General features: G+C 37.7%; 2 protein-coding genes across 2 annotated transcripts in view; one reads left to right on the top strand and one right to left on the bottom strand.

Annotated features, from left to right (window-relative positions):
- Nucleotides 1–1,885, top strand: part of sntg1 (syntrophin, gamma 1) — a 36,101-nt gene extending 34,216 nt beyond the window's left edge. The window contains exon 19 of the mRNA XM_063886663.1: nucleotides 74–1,885. Coding sequence (XP_063742733.1) covers nucleotides 74–256 — 183 coding nt within the window. The 3' untranslated portion in view covers nucleotides 257–1,885. The remainder of the gene's footprint in view (nucleotides 1–73) is intronic.
- A 3,310-nt stretch (nucleotides 1,886–5,195) lies between these two features.
- Nucleotides 5,196–17,492, bottom strand: pcmtd1 (protein-L-isoaspartate (D-aspartate) O-methyltransferase domain containing 1). Its single transcript, XM_063885962.1, has 6 exons — nucleotides 17,273–17,492; nucleotides 11,449–11,905; nucleotides 10,340–10,442; nucleotides 9,946–10,117; nucleotides 8,155–8,278; nucleotides 5,196–7,830 (listed from the first exon to the last, which is right to left on the bottom strand). Exons 2-6 carry the CDS (start codon nucleotides 11,753–11,755, stop codon nucleotides 7,454–7,456), a joined length of 1,083 nt encoding a protein of 360 aa, XP_063742032.1. The 5' UTR covers nucleotides 11,756–11,905; nucleotides 17,273–17,492; the 3' UTR covers nucleotides 5,196–7,453.
- Nucleotides 17,493–18,176: the final 684 nt, after the last annotated feature.

Below are 18,176 nucleotides of genomic sequence, written 5' to 3' on the forward strand. Positions count from 1 at the left end.
ATCAACAATGCTATTGGAAAATGAATTACTCTCATATGACTTGAGTATTGATTTTATTTTCTTTCTCTTAAAGGAGCTGGAGTTTTCAAACCTCTTTGCCGTGCTTCATTGTATTCACGCTTTTTTTGCTGCCAAAGTCGCCTGCCTGGACCCGATGTTTGTGGAGAGCCAAGGCAATGCCACTACCACTGGGTTTCCTTCTCTGTCCACTATCTCCTGTAATTCACAGACCCCTAAACTCAAATATGCTACTTGACACAGACTGCTCTCCCAGGACCCTGTCTGAAAAGGATGCTGCACTTAAGTCGTGTCTGTGGCCTAAAATGGCGGACAGGAGAACTGAAAAACATTCAAATAATGGCATTGTGAAGGACAGCTGTTAGAGCGGTGGAATAAAAGACCTCTTTCAGAGTGATATACTTGATACATGGAAGATGTTTCAGATTTCTGGGATTTCTGGATTCATTGTGGACCTACGAACCTCTACTTCACGAAAAGACTGTGTGGACACGACATGTGCAATTATAAAATGTTTTAAAGTATTTTTTTTCCTTCTCTTGATCCTCAGACATCCTGTATCACAAAAATATCACAAAGAAAAATGAAGGTATTTTCCCAAGCCTTTCTATGTCATTTTTATCACAATTTGAAAAGTTAAAACAAATCAGTTTTCAATTAATCACTCAATTTGTCCCAGACAGTTAATCACTTGACCTTCTCTGTGGATTCGTTTGGGCATTGGATATGATGATGTGATATGATGACGCTTTCCATATTTCCATTTCTTTATGCTTAATTTAAGTTAAAACTTCTGCCTTCATTCATATATGAATTAGCGGTCAAATTGAATTACATTTTTAATTCCAACATAAAAGCTTAATGGAAACACGAAACTGATTTTAAATCTGGGTTTTGACTAAACTTAACTACACTGAAGTTTGTTGGCAGCTTTGGTTGGATTAAATGAACGCTTTTGATGTATTTATGTACGAATATGCTGAGTAACCTCATATATTTTTCTCTGGTTATGACACGTACCCACAGGTTGAGGTCAGAATAAATCTATTTCCTGAATGAGTGGATAGACAAGGCTAGTTTTTTTTTTGTATGGGTAAAAGAGTGATGCTTTGTTAATCACTAACCACTGTACTAAGTCTGACCACCTTTAAACGTGATTAGAAAACACCTTCCATAATGTTTAAAGCATTTCCTCCCAAAACGTGATTATGTAAATAAACACTGACATTCAAATGAACTCAAACAATTATGAATTATGGCGATTACTTGAGGGATTACTCGTATGGATTACAGCATTTGTTAATTTGATGAGCACCAGAGATGACCAGATGCTTTATAACCTCGGGCTCTCATCCTAATCTTCTCTATGGACCAATTCAGGAGAATGAAAATCAGCTATGATGTATTCTATAAATATTTGGGACTTCAGCTTGTAAATATGATAACTTTTCATTGATGATTTTAAAACCCCACCAAGAGGAAATATGTAGCATCAAGGCCTCCAAAGGTTTTTCGATGGCCCTTTGAACTTCACCCTGTCTTAAACAGTTTAAAAATGTGTTGTCGAGTGACAACAAAACTATCATATTCAAAAAGAGTTCAGGTCAATTAGCGCAATTAGTCATGCACTTGCCTTCCATTTTACAAAGTAGACTCCAAACGGAAGAGGCCCGTGGGTAAGTAAACTCTGGAGGATAGCAAATTAAATGGGGTCAGTAAAGTGCTCCGTGCTGTGCGGGCTTGTTAAGCTGACAGGAGTGTCTGAGGGAGAGAAATGGTGGTGCAGTCTATGCAAAGAAAGTCTGAGAGATGCTTTTGTGCGTTAAAATCATCTCGGTTGTATACCCTTATTACACAGGATCTAGAGAATAAGGTTTATTTTATTTTTTGCAGATGTTTTATTAACACATATGCTGTATAATAAATAAATAAATGAGAACTTTTATAACATGGACCACATGTGGCGGGTTTTAGTTTTCGTGTATGGATATTCCACCAATTTAACACATTATACAAAACATATATTTTTATTGTATTCAAAAGTGTGGTGCTATGATATCTGTACCTTAATTATTCATTTTTTAACATAAATATTTAGAACTTTTAAGTAATAGGCATAAAACACACTTGATTACACTTGACTGGCTGACATTGATGTTGAAATAGACTTATTCACATTCATACTCAGTTAAAAAGATTGATACCACTTTCATACATGAGAGTGCTTAAAATGTTCTCTAAATCTCAACAAGACAGCCGAAAAAAGCACATCTCCCAAAGAATTATCCTTGACTGCACTTGACTGGTGCATTTTGTGAAACCATAAATGATAATTTAGTTAATAAAGTTGTTTGCACTTGCTGTTGACATACTTTCAAAAAAGAGATTGACATTTAAATATGTATTTTCTACGTAATATAATTAGGCCTATAGAACAAATTCACTAGCAGTGTGTGTGGAATAGCCTTCAACAATGCAATGCTAAATAATGACTAAATATTGGTGAGCGTTAGCAACCTTGCATCTGGGCACAATTTTAAAAAAAGTATCTTTCTGTTTTAATACACCACATTGTAAGCACGTTAAATCACCCAAATCAAGCACACCCATATTTTGCGTCACCAACAGGTGCATGTTTTGTCCGGCTAATTGCTAAATGCTAATAGCAATTAGCCAATCCTCCAGCAGTGATTTCTAAATTCACTCAAGAACTTTTACATTCAGTGAGGTGTGTGTGTGGACTTCCTGCTGCATGTGATGATAGGCCTACTCCCTGACAGACAGGTAATAGACGGGTTATATTCTGCATCGAGAAAGGGTGAGCAGAAACGTTGTGCAGGAGTTTCCTGTGCGTGAGGCTACAGACATGTGAGTAAAATAAACACACAGTTGTGACGTATGTAAGTTGCAACCATAGCTGGCGCTAGGGCATCAAGTATAAGGGAGCTAAATGAACTGCACACACTATGAACAATCAACTTAGGTCTGATAAACAGTAACATAACTGTTTTAGCTGTCATCAAATTAACTAAAAAAAAGCTAGTTCATTGCTAAATGCTAATAGCAATTAGCCAATCCTCCAGCAGTGATTTCTAAATTCACTCAAGAACTTTTACATTCAGTGAGGTGTGTGTGGACTTCCTGCTGCATGTGATGATACTCCCTGACAGACAGGTAATGGACGGGTTATATTCTGCATCGAGAAAGGGTGAGCAGAGACGTTGTGCAGGAGTTTCCTGTGCGTGAGGCTACAGACATGTGAGTAAAATTAACACACAGTTGTGACGTATGTAAGTTTCAACCATAGCTGGCGCTAGGGCATCAAGTATAAGGGAGCTAAATGAACTGCACACACTATGAACAATCAACTTAGGTCTGATAAACAGTAACATAACTGTTTTAGCTCTCATCAAATTAACTTAAAAAAAAGCTAGTTCATTGCTAAATGCTAATAGCAATTAGCCAATCCTCCAGCAGTGATTTCTAAATTCACTCAAGAACTTTTACATTCAGTGACGTTGTGCAGGAGTTTCCTGTGCGTGAGGCTACAGACATGTGAGTAAAATAAACACACAGTTGTGACGTAAGTTGCAACCATAGCTGGCGCTAGGGCATCAAGTATAAGGGAGCTAAATGAAGAGGAAGGGTTTTTCCTGTTGCCAGTTCCTCTCTGCTTTAGTGTCGACAGAGCTGGGGACACCTTTTAATCTATTTTAAATAATAATTTTAAGGAGATGGAGCTTCCCCTAGCCTGCTAACAGCACCACATATGGATGTTACTTTCTCCAGAGGAGGACTCAACTTTGCGTCAGTGGTGGAAAAAGTGTTCAGATAATTCACTTCTGTAGAAAATAGTAATACTACACTGTAGAACTAACAGTGAAAATACAAATCAAAGTCCTATATTTAATATATAAATGTAATAAATATAAAATATTACTTGGGTAAAAAGAACTTAAACTCAAGCTGTTAGATAAATGCAGTGGACTTAAAACAACAGTATTTACCCCTTAGATGCTGTGGAGTAGAAGAAGAATAAAGTGGCACAAAATGAGAAAACTCAAGTAAGTCCAAGTACCTTATCTTATTTGCTTTCCACCATGGATAAACTAAACAGCTCTGTTTCCCTTGGTATGAGTATTTGCGCTGTGGCTGTGGAGTTTGAATTGTTAAAATGTTGATACATGTCTGCCCTGTCTGCTCTGCTGATGTTTTATGCAGCTGTTTACTAAGTGTCATGTTATGCAATTGATGTGGCTTTATATTGCTTTTTGTACCCGCTGCGATGTCCTACTATTTTTCTTTGTCAATTTCTGTTTGTGTTATTGTCCTCTATAGTTTTGTCCTAGTTGTTATGATAATCAGTTGTGTGCACATACTTCAACTTGTCATTATTGACTGCCATTTATAAAGAAAAATGGTCTGTTGTTGGTTTGAAGAGCGGAAGTCTGTGGTATAATGTGCTAAGCCTGATAGCACATGTTTTTTTTAGCCTGAATTTGTTCTGGTTTTGTTTTGAGTTTTTCTTGGTTTGTTTGCTATATAATCATTGTAATCATCAGATTTTTTTTCTTCTATTACAAATGTTATTATACCAATTCAATTGGAAGACATCTTCTTATAAAATAGATTTAGTAATGCCTTGTGAGAATAGTGTTGTTGGCAGCTTTTATTTTATTTAAATCATGCATATTGTTGTTGTGTCCAGGTAGATCACCTGGTAGAGCGGGAACCCCTTTTTACCAAGGCTGAGTCCTTTCAGCAGCGTCCTCACATTTTGTGCCGTCTCTCTTCCCATACCCAAAAGGCTAATGATTACAAAACAAACAAACAAACAAACAAACGTGTATCTTGCACTTATTTTACATCTTTGTTTTCCTCTGTCAAGGCAGGGGAGTGTGCTATAAAGGTAGTGCCAGATTAGGGCCTGTTTACGTTTCATATTTTTGCATAAATCTGTCAAAAGCCATAATGGGAGGCAAGTGGAATCTCTATGTTAGCAGATAGAATCAGCAGTGACAAAAAACAAAAAAGGTGATCACAAGCTTGCCAAGGATGTCAGATTTGCACTAGCACTACTGTTTGGGTTTCCACCTCACAATTTTTAGGGAAGTAAACCTAACATCTTATTCAAACAAGTCACAAAGAGAGCAGTGCAATGATTAGAAGAGGCGTAATGTGATTGTGACCTTTATTTTTTTTGCCAAACATTTATGGAGAAACAACACATTTTTTTTTAAATGAACTGCACACACTATGAACAATCAACTTAGGTCTGATAAACAGTAACATAACTGTTTTAGCTCTCATCAAATTAACAAAAAAAAGCACAGACTCAATTATGACTTGGTCTTCACCTGTGCTAGTCTTGTAGTCAAAACTCGTTCACATTAATCACAGCAGTCCCATTTACTTTGGTGCAAGGCGTGACCTGAGAGTCGAGGTTGTAGGTCCGCTGCTTTCAATCCTTAAAGTGCTCTCTAATTAGCAATTATGTTTTAGATGATGGTACATAAACTGTTGCATGCCTGTAATTGGTCATGAGAATTTTAATGGATACTACAGTACGCAAATCAAATGGGACTTTGTTGTTATTGGTAATTATAAACTGAAAAATTATTCCATTATGGCTCACTTGCAAAGCTTTCCTATGAATATAAAAAAAAAAAAAAAAGTTACAGGAAATAATTGTTACCTCTTCACACACAAACACTACTAATAGAATAATCACTCCCATTTTCAAACAAAAATATTTGTCATTACAGCAGAACAAAATTAAGACCTAAAGCACTAACATTTTATCTATTGAATAGACAGCAGTGGAGTTTTGATCTACAGAGTTCCCAGTGTCAAGATACAGTACAGCAAGAGGGCGCTACAACAAACTGAATGCAAATTAAACTGAATGCAGATTCACATGATAAAAAAACATTAATATCACGTGTATATTAAATAGAATTAATACCAACAACATTCAATTCAGCTTCTGGAATACTAAATGAAGCATTCAAAGTAAGATGAATGAAATCTCTAGAGTCTGTGAACGTAAAGCATTTAGAAAAAGTGTGACATCTGTCAGTTATGTGCTGCTCTTTTTATTTTTTCACTGTGGAATGTGTTTGTAAAAATATACTATCTATTGAGTAAATTTACTGTGCCAGAAAACTCACAGAAGTCCTAATGTGATGGGGGATGTTGGCACTTAAAAGCCACCACTATCATGGGAGTTCTGCAAGCAAATTGTACTTTGATTAAACAGGATTTACATCACGAGATCAGTCCACAATACAAATGTTTTTTATTCACTTGAGGACTGTAGACTAAGGTGCTTTGTTGAACATACAGTCCAGGATACAAAAGGCTTTCAAAATACTCAGCGATTTTGATTCGCATCGCTGTCTATAAAAAAACCTATACTAATTTGAGTATAGATTTGAGATTTGTCTCAAGGCAATCTAATTGATTTTTGAAATCCTTCCCCACCTTTTTTTTTTTTCTTTTTCAAAACATTTCTCGACTTAATCACTAGGGACATCACCTCCAGTGACCAAGTGTAAGATGTAAAGCACAGTCAGGAACACCCAGCACATTTACATTATATTCATGCATTATTGACTAAAAATCTTCCTATTAACAGTCCCATTTAAACAAAGCTGAACATGTGAACCACCACCAGAACTCAGTTTTATCATTATGACAAACCTCCAATATGATAAAGTAATATAATATTTGCATCAACAATGTAAAGGGGAACAATGTAGAGGAGAGGGCCTACAACAAAAGTTAATGTAAACACCCTGTAGAAAAAGATACATCAAAAAGTGCCCTGTAGAAAAAATTAACCAATCTAGTCTCTCGATGATTTCACTTAATAGGAAGGTACAAATCACACTGATTGAAAACCAAAACTCAGTAAGAGCAATAACATAAGTGCCCCATTAATGGTTCTGCAATTATGTCTTACTCTTCAACTGAATATGCTGGCCTTATTTGCCTTGCAGTCTTTTGCTCCTTTTCTGGTGCTCATTAAATCCCCAGACAAGTGATAGTTAATGTTAAAGCTTCTGGAAAAAACTGCATGATCTTGTTTTAACAAATATAATAAGAACTTTTTAATCTGCGCATTTCTGCAGAAATCCTGAAATTGTAATAAAATCTGAATCTCAAAATGGGTTTCGGAAACTAACCATTTAGTATATATATATATATATTTTTACACCATTTTTAATATATACAAATCAAAAGAAACTGTCAGCAAAAACTAAGGATTTGTGACAATCATAACATTATTATCCAATATTATCTATGACGCCGCTTTCTGTTACAGTTTTGCCATCAAGATTTAATGGAAATAACGCTACATTTGTTCTGAAAAAGGGGAAGAAAAGCATTCAGGAGGAGCTGCATTCATAAAGAGTGGACATGGAGCAATCAGTCATTTCTCTCTGTAGAACAGCAAATATGCTTTCAGTGACTCCGGCAGCGGTAAAGCCATTATTTGGTCTCTCAACATGTTCGCTTGCTTGACAATTTCAATTTCGCCGATGTCTCTTTCCTCCTCCTCATCCTCCACTTCTTTTTGTTCTTCCTCAATGTGTTCCTCCTCCTCACTCTCCACCATTTGGGGGATCAGCTGATTGCCTACAAAAACGTAGGTGTTGATGCGTCGCCGCTGGCAGCGCCTGCGTTTGCGCTTCTGGGGAACTTTCTGCGCCGTCTCCTTCCCTGCACTGTCGTCGTTGTCCAGGTCTCTTAAAGTGCGGCGTATGTAGACCCGAGACAGGTCCTGAAGGCTGCGCACAGTCACCGGGGCTGAGGAAAAGAGAGATGACACTCCTTCAGGGCAATGCGCCACAAAAATAAGATTAATCTACACAACTCCACCAGTCCTTCAACTAGGTCAGCATAAACAAGTGAGTCCATCAAAGAGAGGACTGCGTCTCATTATTTTAGGAAAGGGTACAACCGTTTCTATGGAGCAGCTGCAGGGCGGGCTTTACAAGTCAGAGCAAATATTTTTGCAGGAGACATCTCGTCACATCATCTAGAAATATTGCCTGCTTTACACTTCAGGACCAGTTAGAATAAAACAGAGTTTTTGTTTGGTTTAGTTTTGTTGAGGCAGGAGAAACTTACGCAGCTCGACACTGTCAGGTTTCTCCCCATCAGCTCTGCTCTGCTGGACTAGAGGGGCAAAGGACACCGCCAAGATGTTTTTGCTCTCCCATGAGCACTGGCCAGTCCTGGTTATCTGGGTCAGCTGCATAAAGAGCAAAAAACTGAACCTATAAAATATGAAATTCACCAGCGAGCAAGAAATCCCGACCTAAATCAGAACCGTTTCATGAAAATACACTTTTTGCTTATTGTGCATTTTGTGGAGATGCCACCTGAATAAAGCTTCCTCTATGGTTTGATTTTCTACATAAACCAATAATACAGTGTTGCAGTTATCCATGTACAATTACAGAATTTGCTTATTAAATATCATTAACACATCTGAAGATCCTAATCCAGATTCTACTTGTTTATCATGGTTTGCAGATGTACATACACTGTGTTACCAAGGGAAACCTTGCCCCTGGAGAAGAAATAAGCATCTTAACATCCGCATACATGCTGCAGTGTTAAATAGGTGCATTAAAAATTTACTTTAACTCCACTGTAAATTTAATTTCCACACTTGCTTTGAAGGGGAGCCAATTACTGCCAGAGGGCTTATAGAACAATCTCAGAGATAATCTGAGCATCAACAAGAGTGACGGTTTTTTTTTTTTTAAGTCGCTGAAAACAAACAAGACACTAAGTATGTTTGATGTTAGAAAAACTGTAGCAACTAATAGTTATTTTCATGACCCATAATAGTTTCAAGTGAACAACAGGTCCATTATGACTGAAGATGCCTAGAAGGTGAATGTATAGTTCATCCATTCATAGCCATCGTGTACTTCATTCAGGGTCTCTATGCAACTGCTTTTTCTTTCATTACAGCAATAATGCACATGCTTATCGTTTTTCACTAAGGGCAGTCCATCCTTTCATGCTTTATAAATCCCCTACCAGATTACATCTATATCATTTACTTCATGTGGGAGTTATATATCCACTATGGATGTACAGATGAAATAGCTTGCTACTCAATGCTGCTCTCTCGTACTGAGTCTCGTATTTTCAAAAAGCTCTTTTCCCATTACTAGAGTTTTCCTATTGGTCCACTCTTGAGAGTATTTTTTGATGTTAGTGCAGACATGTGAGTTGATATGGTTGATATGCAACACTTTTCTGCTGTTTGGGTCTTGCAAGGATGTCTGATCTACATTATGCGTGCAGGCTGCTTTCATTCTTACTAAAGCCTTCCACCTTCTTTAAACACAGAGCATAATATTGCATTGATTTCTTTTAAGTATATTGCACTCTTTGAACTCACTTTAAAGTGCACTGATGCGTTAAATAACTGACAACATAATCCAAATACCAACATCACGGGTCACAATATCTAATCTGAGTCAAGCTCTGCCGCATTTCAGATCCGTTTTCCTTAAAAACTCCTTAAATTGCCCAAAATCTTAAACCATGAATCTGTCATGATCTTTAACCTCCTTACTAGAAATGGAGTTCCTGACAACCATTTTCTCCATCAACTTCCCAAAGGATTCTGAATGCGCTCTTACAGTTCATGCCCCAGTCCGTCCACAGTCAACACTCCACCATTTTCAATAATACATTTATTCATACATCCCTGTGTGTGTGCTCCTTGCCCGGCCGCTCACATCCAGGGCCAGTAGTGGCTCAATAATTCATGTGAAAGTTGCATAAGCAGACTTGTAGGTCAAAGCTTTTTTACTGTGTTTTGATTCATGTTAGCATTTTGATTAGCAGTCATGGTGTGATGGTTCTGTATCATTCTGATGGCTTTGTAGCACTTACCTGATCCTCAATAGGCATCACCAGAATGCCTCCAATTTTGAGCAGTACTTTCATGTAATTCTCATGGTCTTTCTGCACTCCTGCACCACAATAGATGCGATCGTATTGGTGACTATCTGTTGAGATTTCAAGGCAATTCCCCACCACAAAGACGGGTTCACAGAACTCAAACCTTTGGAAAAATAACAAGTTAAGTTAAATCATATTTAACAACAATGGAAAAAAGGTTTTCTTTTTGTCAGAGCTCATCATCACACTTGTGATCTGTGCTTTTAGTATGAAGCTTAGATGAGCAGATTTAGAGAGAGTACAAGTATTTTATTTGCAAGACTTGTAGTCCACAAGAAAAAAAACTTAATTTCATCTGTTACTGTTTAAATTTGCATTTACTTACTTATCAAAGCTGTCACTAGTTTTTATGAAATCCTCCAGTTTCTCTCTGGCGTATTCAACCACGTCTGTATGGAGCTCAACTCCATGGTTCACACCAAATGGCCCTTGGAAGAAAAACACAACAGGAAACGTATTTTCTTTTACAACTATCATAACAAACCCAGCATCACCTACTGCCCATTGTGATTTCATAAAGAGCTGAAACAATCACATTTCTCTGACTGACAGAAGAAATGAATGTGCTTCTGGTTTAATAATCACACAACCTTGTAAGTAATTTCTAACAAAAATGCCCAATTTGCTGATTTTATTTAGCATTTTGTGTTTGTTTTGTGATTTATAAACCGAATATACTTGAGTTTTGGCTTTTTGGCAAAACAAGCAGTTGGTAGATGGTCCTTTGGGCTTTAGGCAATTGTTATGTGCATATTTTACTGCTTTCGCCCCACATTTTACAGACCAAAAAATTAGGGAGACCAATCAGTAAAATAATTGGTTGTTTTGTTATTTGTCCACTCGGATTATTTTCATCTGTTAATGTTTTATCCTTTCTTTCATGCTAAATGACTTTTTTCCAAGAAAAAATATGAAACTTAAAAACATAAGATTTTAAAAAGCACTTTTACATGTTACAGTTTATAAAATCATATCATTTGTAGTCGCAGACAGCCATACAAACAAGTACTATCCAAATGTTAACACTACTACTAAAATAAAATGACTTTGCTCACTCATTATGTAAATGTATCTTATGTTTACATTTCGTTAGTGGTAGGTTCGTCAACTAGTGTTTACTAACTTATTATGTACATTTATACTGTGTTTATGAATGAGACACTTTGTATACATCTTTCACTGTTGGTACGCATATACTTAGTGCAATGCCCTATATACAGTACATGCTGCTGTGACAAGTACATCTAGTCTAGACTGACTAAATCAGGAAAGTAATCAGATAAATACAAACAGATCTTTGCAGTCCTATAATCACTGATGCGGAACTGTAGGCACACAGTCTACCTTTTTGAAATATTTGTTTGACCTAGATTCTAGAGAACATCTGAGCCCTTCCCACACATGGGAAAACACAGCTGGGCACACAATACTCACCTATGATGAGGCCAACCATTGTGCTCAGGTAGCCAGTCCCACTGCCCAGATTGAGGAAAGAAAGTCCCGGCTGCAGTTTGAGGGCCTCCATCACCTCGGAGTATATACAGGGAGCGGACAGGTGGATGTTGCCATGCTTCCACGCCAAGTCTTTGTAGGCATTGTCCCGGTAGCCGTCCAGATAGTAGTCACCGCGGTCTATGGCGCGAAAAGCCTGTTCAACCTTGTCTGTGCGAATGTACTGGGCCTCCTTCAGATTATCAATGAGGTCGTCATTGTCCTCGCCAGCGCTCACGGCTCCCCCCATGGTGAAAAGAGAAGAGAAACTCGAGGTGCCAAACTCGTACTGAGGGTCAGTGGTTCCTCCTCAGAGTTGCATGGAGATGAATGGCTGACCTAAGGGATGCTATTACTCCACAGACGTCGGTTCAGACTGCGGTCATGTCCAGAGAGTGACCTGAGAAAAATCACATAAAAGCGTTATGGCAACATGCTTGCCAGGAGAAAAAGTAAAGATTGATTTTATATGCTTATAGTAAAGATTGACTTCTCTCCGACGACCGGGTTTGTCTTTTTGATGAAGGATTAACAACTTTGAGAGACAGACGGATAATAAAATATTGTAATGGTTTTCCAAATGAAGACTTAATAACACCAACAATATACACTCACAAAAAGTTTGTGAACCATCCAAAGATGCAACGTTAAGGGATTTTAATTTGACGATATAATGTGTCGCCTAATATAGGAAACCTTAAGTTAAGTACTTTAACTCCACTGTAAAGCTAAATCACCCGAACACACAGTTGTTTTATAGGTCTTTTTCACAACGAACATTTTGCTGGCTCACGAGCCTGGGATTTTCCTCCAAATACAAATCAGTGTGTGTTGCGAAAAAGCTACATCCGTCATGCTAATATGCACAGTGTAATGTGGTGCGTACTGTACACAAGGTTTATTAGAGATAAAACGATTAGTTTAATTGATTTAGTTAAACGGCAAGAATTCTCTGCTTGACTTAACGTGGTCAGGCTGTTTTGAAAGTTACTTACATTGTGAGTACTGTGCTACGGGCTTCTCTGTGTATTAAGTAGCACGTCATAGCAATAAAGAGGAAAGCCCTGCAACATGTCAGTAATTAAACATTGTATTAATGTTTTGTTGACTGAAATACCCCTCACTGGCTTAGAGTAAAATCAGACGATTCAGCCAAAGGAGACAAGTCTTGAATTCCCTCTCTGCCTCTTCAGCATCTCCACATCTGACTCAGCTAATAAAGATTAAATTCAGAGGTGACTTTGTAGCGGGAGGCCTCGTAAGGTAATTTTCTCTCGGCTCTTTCTCGCAGGCAAAAAGAATCATTGATTCGCTCACCATCACTGATTGTGTAGCAATGTATTTTTTATTCTAGTTTTTCCCCTCTACCCTCTCTGTAATGCATAGTCCTTTTGAGTAGAAATAATATCCGCATGATCATATAGGCGAGGTATTCAACAAGCAAATTGCTTTTAGGCACTGATGTAGAATCTTACCAATGATAATCGAGACTCTTGAAACAGAACGCATCCATCACCCACTCCTTTTAAGAGGACCAGACACTGTAGGCAATAACGTTTGTGCTATAGAGAAGCTACTTCACCACAGAAAGAAAAATCTATTACAGATCATGGCTGGCTTCTGTGACCCGGCTGGGGACAACGTTCTGAACCGGCAGGGTGACGAAACCTGTAACAGATCCTGCGTCAACACAAGATCAACTCTAGAGCTGTAACCAAACACCAGAGGCCTGTCTAAGCAGCACAGTGGCATGTACACACTCCTGATCAGCAGGCAGTGTGAGGGAAACTGATAATCCTCATGGTTACCAACCCCTAAAGTGTAAAGTCAGATGTTTTATTAGCTCTGGGAGCAAAGAAGGTGACGTCCATGCCTCTGTGGCAAAACAGCAGAACAATATTATTCTTTTTTGACAAAAATAAATCACACGTTCAGGCTGCAGGATGGCTCAGTGGTTAGAGCCATATGAGGTGGTTTGAATACCTAGCTGGCAGAACATTACAGGCAATGTCCTCCACTCTGTCTCCCCCTTAAACCTACAGTGAGAAGTGTCATAATAGCATTTATAATGGACTGACAGCTTATCTGTAATAATTTGTGCTTACAAAAGACACAAATACATCATTTTGATTAATGGTTACCTCATTTTTTCATAATAACTTTTAATACACAAATCCTGCCTGCAAATGTAAATGTCTTGATGCCAGTGAGGGAATGATTTGTATTATATTCACTGCACAAAATGTGAGCATGTTATGTTCACATTAAAGGATATAATACTATATCAGATCAAATACTTGAAAATGTGTAATTGATGAGATCTGGCTCTATGGAAAATACATACCGGGACACTTTTCTCTGCAGTGTCACATGTATTATTAATACAAAGTGTGAGAAAGTGTGCTCTACAAAATGCAAATCTCATCGAAGTACTCATTTGTTTCGCTGCAAAGGTACCTGAGTTGAATAATGTTTTTGAAGTCTTACACACCAGAGTATTCCTCTGTGCAAAGAAGCAACTGAAAAGGAACGGTGTCGTGTTCATCTCCACATTAAGTGAGATCAAAAACTATAAATATTACAGTAGGAGCCAACGTACCAAGAGATACATTTTGTTTTATTACAAATAAGGTTTGGACTTGTTTATATTTCTTTTGTATGGGTAATAGTTTGTATTATAAAATATTATTGTGGGATCGCAATGGGTTAATGTGTATGGCCTCACCTGTTCAAGTGGGTGAGATATGTGTGTATGTGTGTGTGTGTGTGTGTGTGTGTGTGTGTGTGTGTGTGTGTGTGTTTCCTGAAGTCACTACAATTACCTTTGTGTATTTTCTAGCACAACTGTTTTTAAACGTTTAAAACATGGTGATGTTTGCTCAACACATTTGTGGTCCTCAGAGGATACATCCTTTAAATTTAAACAACCTACTGACCTCTAGTCTTGACACCAGGGGTAACATTTTACACATCATTTCTCTTGCGTATATTGTAAAGGGCAGATGGTCACTGCAGAACGTTACTGCTTGTTATAATTATTTTGACCCCCATGACCATGGTCTATGCTTTCTAACTTATATTAAAATGAAACATGCATCTATAATCCAGCTTGTACGAGTCAGTTGTTGTGAAACGGAAGGTTTTAGTATATTCAAAGACCAATTTCTACTTGTCATCAGTTGTATGTGTATCTCTATATTTGTACGTTTTTGGGCAACATTAACAGTCGAATCAGAGCAGCACTATTTTATTTCAACAGCTACACAGGATGTCCCAGAGTCTAATGAGTCACTCGCTACTACAACGCCTTTCTTTAGTACCATCTGTCTGGAATATGAGAAACGCTGCTATGAAAACCTCTGAAGATTTGTATTCTCAGCAGCACCTTTTGATTTGGTAACAAAATGCATTCTCCTATGACTCCACCCCCAGCCTAGTGCTAGGGATCTTATGATGCGATCACACTGAATAGAAAGTGTATTCGCATCTCTATTCATACAACTTTGACCACTGGACTCTGAGTTAATTATCCTAAAAACTGCCAGAGGATGCGACAGCTGAAGCGTTTCTTGTACCACGCTAACAACAGGAACCGACTGCATGGGGGCGTTTGTCAAAACACACATTTAAAACTGTGAGAAGAACTGCTGTTGTTTCTCTTATTCTCTTCTGCACCCTTTGGAATCTGCATGTTGAAAGGTCAGACAGTTTGGGGATAAATGTGACACAGGCATTTTTAGCTCAAGCAAAAGCGTATTTCCCTACGTGTGTGGCAACGAGGTGAACCTGCACTCGTTTGCATCTTGCATTGTTTACATGTTAATCAAGTCATGCTTCAAGTGTGTGTACAAATATATTGGTTTTATTTTCTGGAATGTTTGCTGCTTTTTAATTTGTCATAAATCATACTTAATTAAATGTATTTAGGTTTTATGAATATATTTTAGCAAAACTATTACTATACTATAGATTATTTATTAAAAAGTGTTAGTTGCAGCCCTTGCTTAGGATTTGCTATCATGTAGATGCTTCAGAAATAATAGTTATATCTTTTTCAGTTATGGGGATCTAGAGTTTACATTTAAATGACTGCATGTGTGTTTAAGTGACATCTAGTGGTGAGGCTGCAGATTGCAACCAACTGACAACCCATCTGCTAACTACTCCTTTTTTACTTGTCTGTCAGAAACACCTACGTTTGCCTTCAGGTTACAGAAAATGAGAAAGCCCTTCTCTGGAATCAGTGTTTGGTTTGTTGCTCTGGGCTACTGTAGAAATACAACATTGTGGGAACCGTTAAGAGGAGCTGCTTTCTCTATTAATATGGAGGTCTTAATCTAAACGAACACACAACTCTTATAGCTTCAGGTGATTATAAACAAAAAAACAACAACATACTTTTATAGTATATAATATAGTATTTTATTTAATTTCTGCCGATAAATCCACATGAATACTACCGACAAGTTCTATAATTAAATATCCTTTAAGTTTTGTTTGAAAACCAATTTTTTAAAAATCCACAAATAATCAATAAGCAATATTAGACACGTATTTAACATATTAAAGATGTATTAGAGTAAGAGACGTGTTAGATTAAATAATAAATGTAATGATAAGTTAAACTAAATGTATGACCCGCAGACCCACTTTATAAGAGATGTGTTTGATTAAAGATATATGATAATGTCAAAGAATGACTTTGTAAAGTCTTGTACCACAGACCCCACTTTGAGAAGCACTCAAATAGTTGAGTTTCTCTGAGAAAAAAACTACAATAAAGTTTCTCCTATGGCAGGAATGTTGCTTGATTTTATGCAGATGTTTTAATTTCTAACCTCAAGTGGATACATGTCTACAGATGTTCTTATTATCCCATAACTGACACCTGATGAAGCCAATCAGTCCACTATGTGGTCACGTGTTGGGGTTGCCACACAGACAGCAGCCGTCAGCCAATCAGCTGCCGGGACGCTTTCTTCGCACTGCGTGTGACGATGAAGCAAAACAACAACAGCTTTGACGAAATGTTGTCAAGCGCTATTAATGTCGACTGTTTCCTAAAAACCTGCCTTGCCACATATGTTGGGAATGAGGCTACATAGCGAGCCAAGCATCCATTACACGAGCTGACACATAAAAAACAGAAGCTGTGTGTTTGTGCAGCTTTTGTTCCCACTTGTCGACCATAATCGCAGTTTCTCTCTGCAGTGCGATTAACCTCAATCTTTAAACAGCGACAAGCCGAACCAGTTCGTCAAAACAGATGCTAAAATATCCCCGCTTGCTCTAACCAATTACTGCAGAAAAAACACAGAGACAAACTAAAATAACGAAGCTTCTTCTGCCTGTTACAGAAAACGCTTTTGACAGAAAAAAGTCTCCTAAAAGCCAGGAGACACAACAAATAAAAAAGACGGAAAACCGTGTTTTGTGTGCATACATTGCACCGAGTGGCACATGAAACACAGGTTCACATTTGAATGTTTTTATGTTTAATTGTGTCGGGACAACGCCATATGAGTTTGTAATGAACCTGGCTAGCGTTAGCTTTAGTGGGCCTGAGTGCGCCATCATCAAAACAGAGACAAAGCAGGTTAGGTAAGCTCACCTCTTTATCCTGCCAGCGAGCAAACACACCAAAACAGCCAGTGTAGAGGGTTACTTTTAATAAAGCTAACACACATATTACGCTATCAATAACACAAACCGGCGATTTCAAACGCACACCCGTTAGTTTGCTTTAAATATACAGAAAAATACTCACAATGCCGTGTCGCATTAACTCACTCCTTGAAAGTGGATGCTGTGTGCAATGCGACTGTCAGACAGTGACTTTCATGCAGTCTCCTTTCTTTCAGAGGCTGACTGCAGGGTAACTGTGCGCACTAGTTGGCTTGATGAAACAGTAAAGTAAACTGCAAGCCGCTGTGTCGAAGTGGAAGAAGAAAGAAACAGCTGAGCAGAGGATGTAAACACAGGTCACGTGGTTTGAAATGTTGTCGGTGGAGGGAGGCACTGTTGCTCATATCTATCTATCTATCTATCTATCTATCTATCTATCTATCTATCTATCTATCTATCTATCTATCTATCTATCTATCTATCTATCTATCTATCTATCTATCTATCTATCTATCTATCTATCTATCTATCTATCTATCTATCTATCTATCTATCTAGTGATGTTACTTGCTGAAATGGATCATTCTGCACATGAGTACTTTTACTTTGAAGACTTATATTCTGATATTTTGGTGCTTATACTTGTTTACTTTTACCGAAGCAAGATTTTTAGTGCAGAACTTCTACTTATAGAAGTTATTGTTTCATTATAGTATGTAGATACACACCATACAAGTAATATATAAAGTATTTCTGTGATAAAGTGGGGTAATGCCCAACAAATACATCCAGTAGACAGAGCAGATGTTGTCAGATTGGAAGAAAATACTGAAATAAATATCTATTGATTCTAGCGTTACTTGTGGCGGGTTTTTAATAAATGTCCACTTGTGTCTCCTGTATCAAATAACTTTATTCTTGTAGCTTTACATTTACTGCACCTTTTTAATATAAAAAGTTTTCAGGAGCCAATTATTCATTTTAATGAGGTAGTGTACTGCACTACAGAGATAAGTACATCCATTGCAGAAAAAAAAGATTGAATC

The sequence above is a fragment of the Eleginops maclovinus genome, chromosome 6, assembly GCF_036324505.1.
Source record: "Eleginops maclovinus isolate JMC-PN-2008 ecotype Puerto Natales chromosome 6, JC_Emac_rtc_rv5, whole genome shotgun sequence".
Taxonomy (NCBI): Eukaryota; Metazoa; Chordata; class Actinopteri; order Perciformes; family Eleginopidae; genus Eleginops; species Eleginops maclovinus.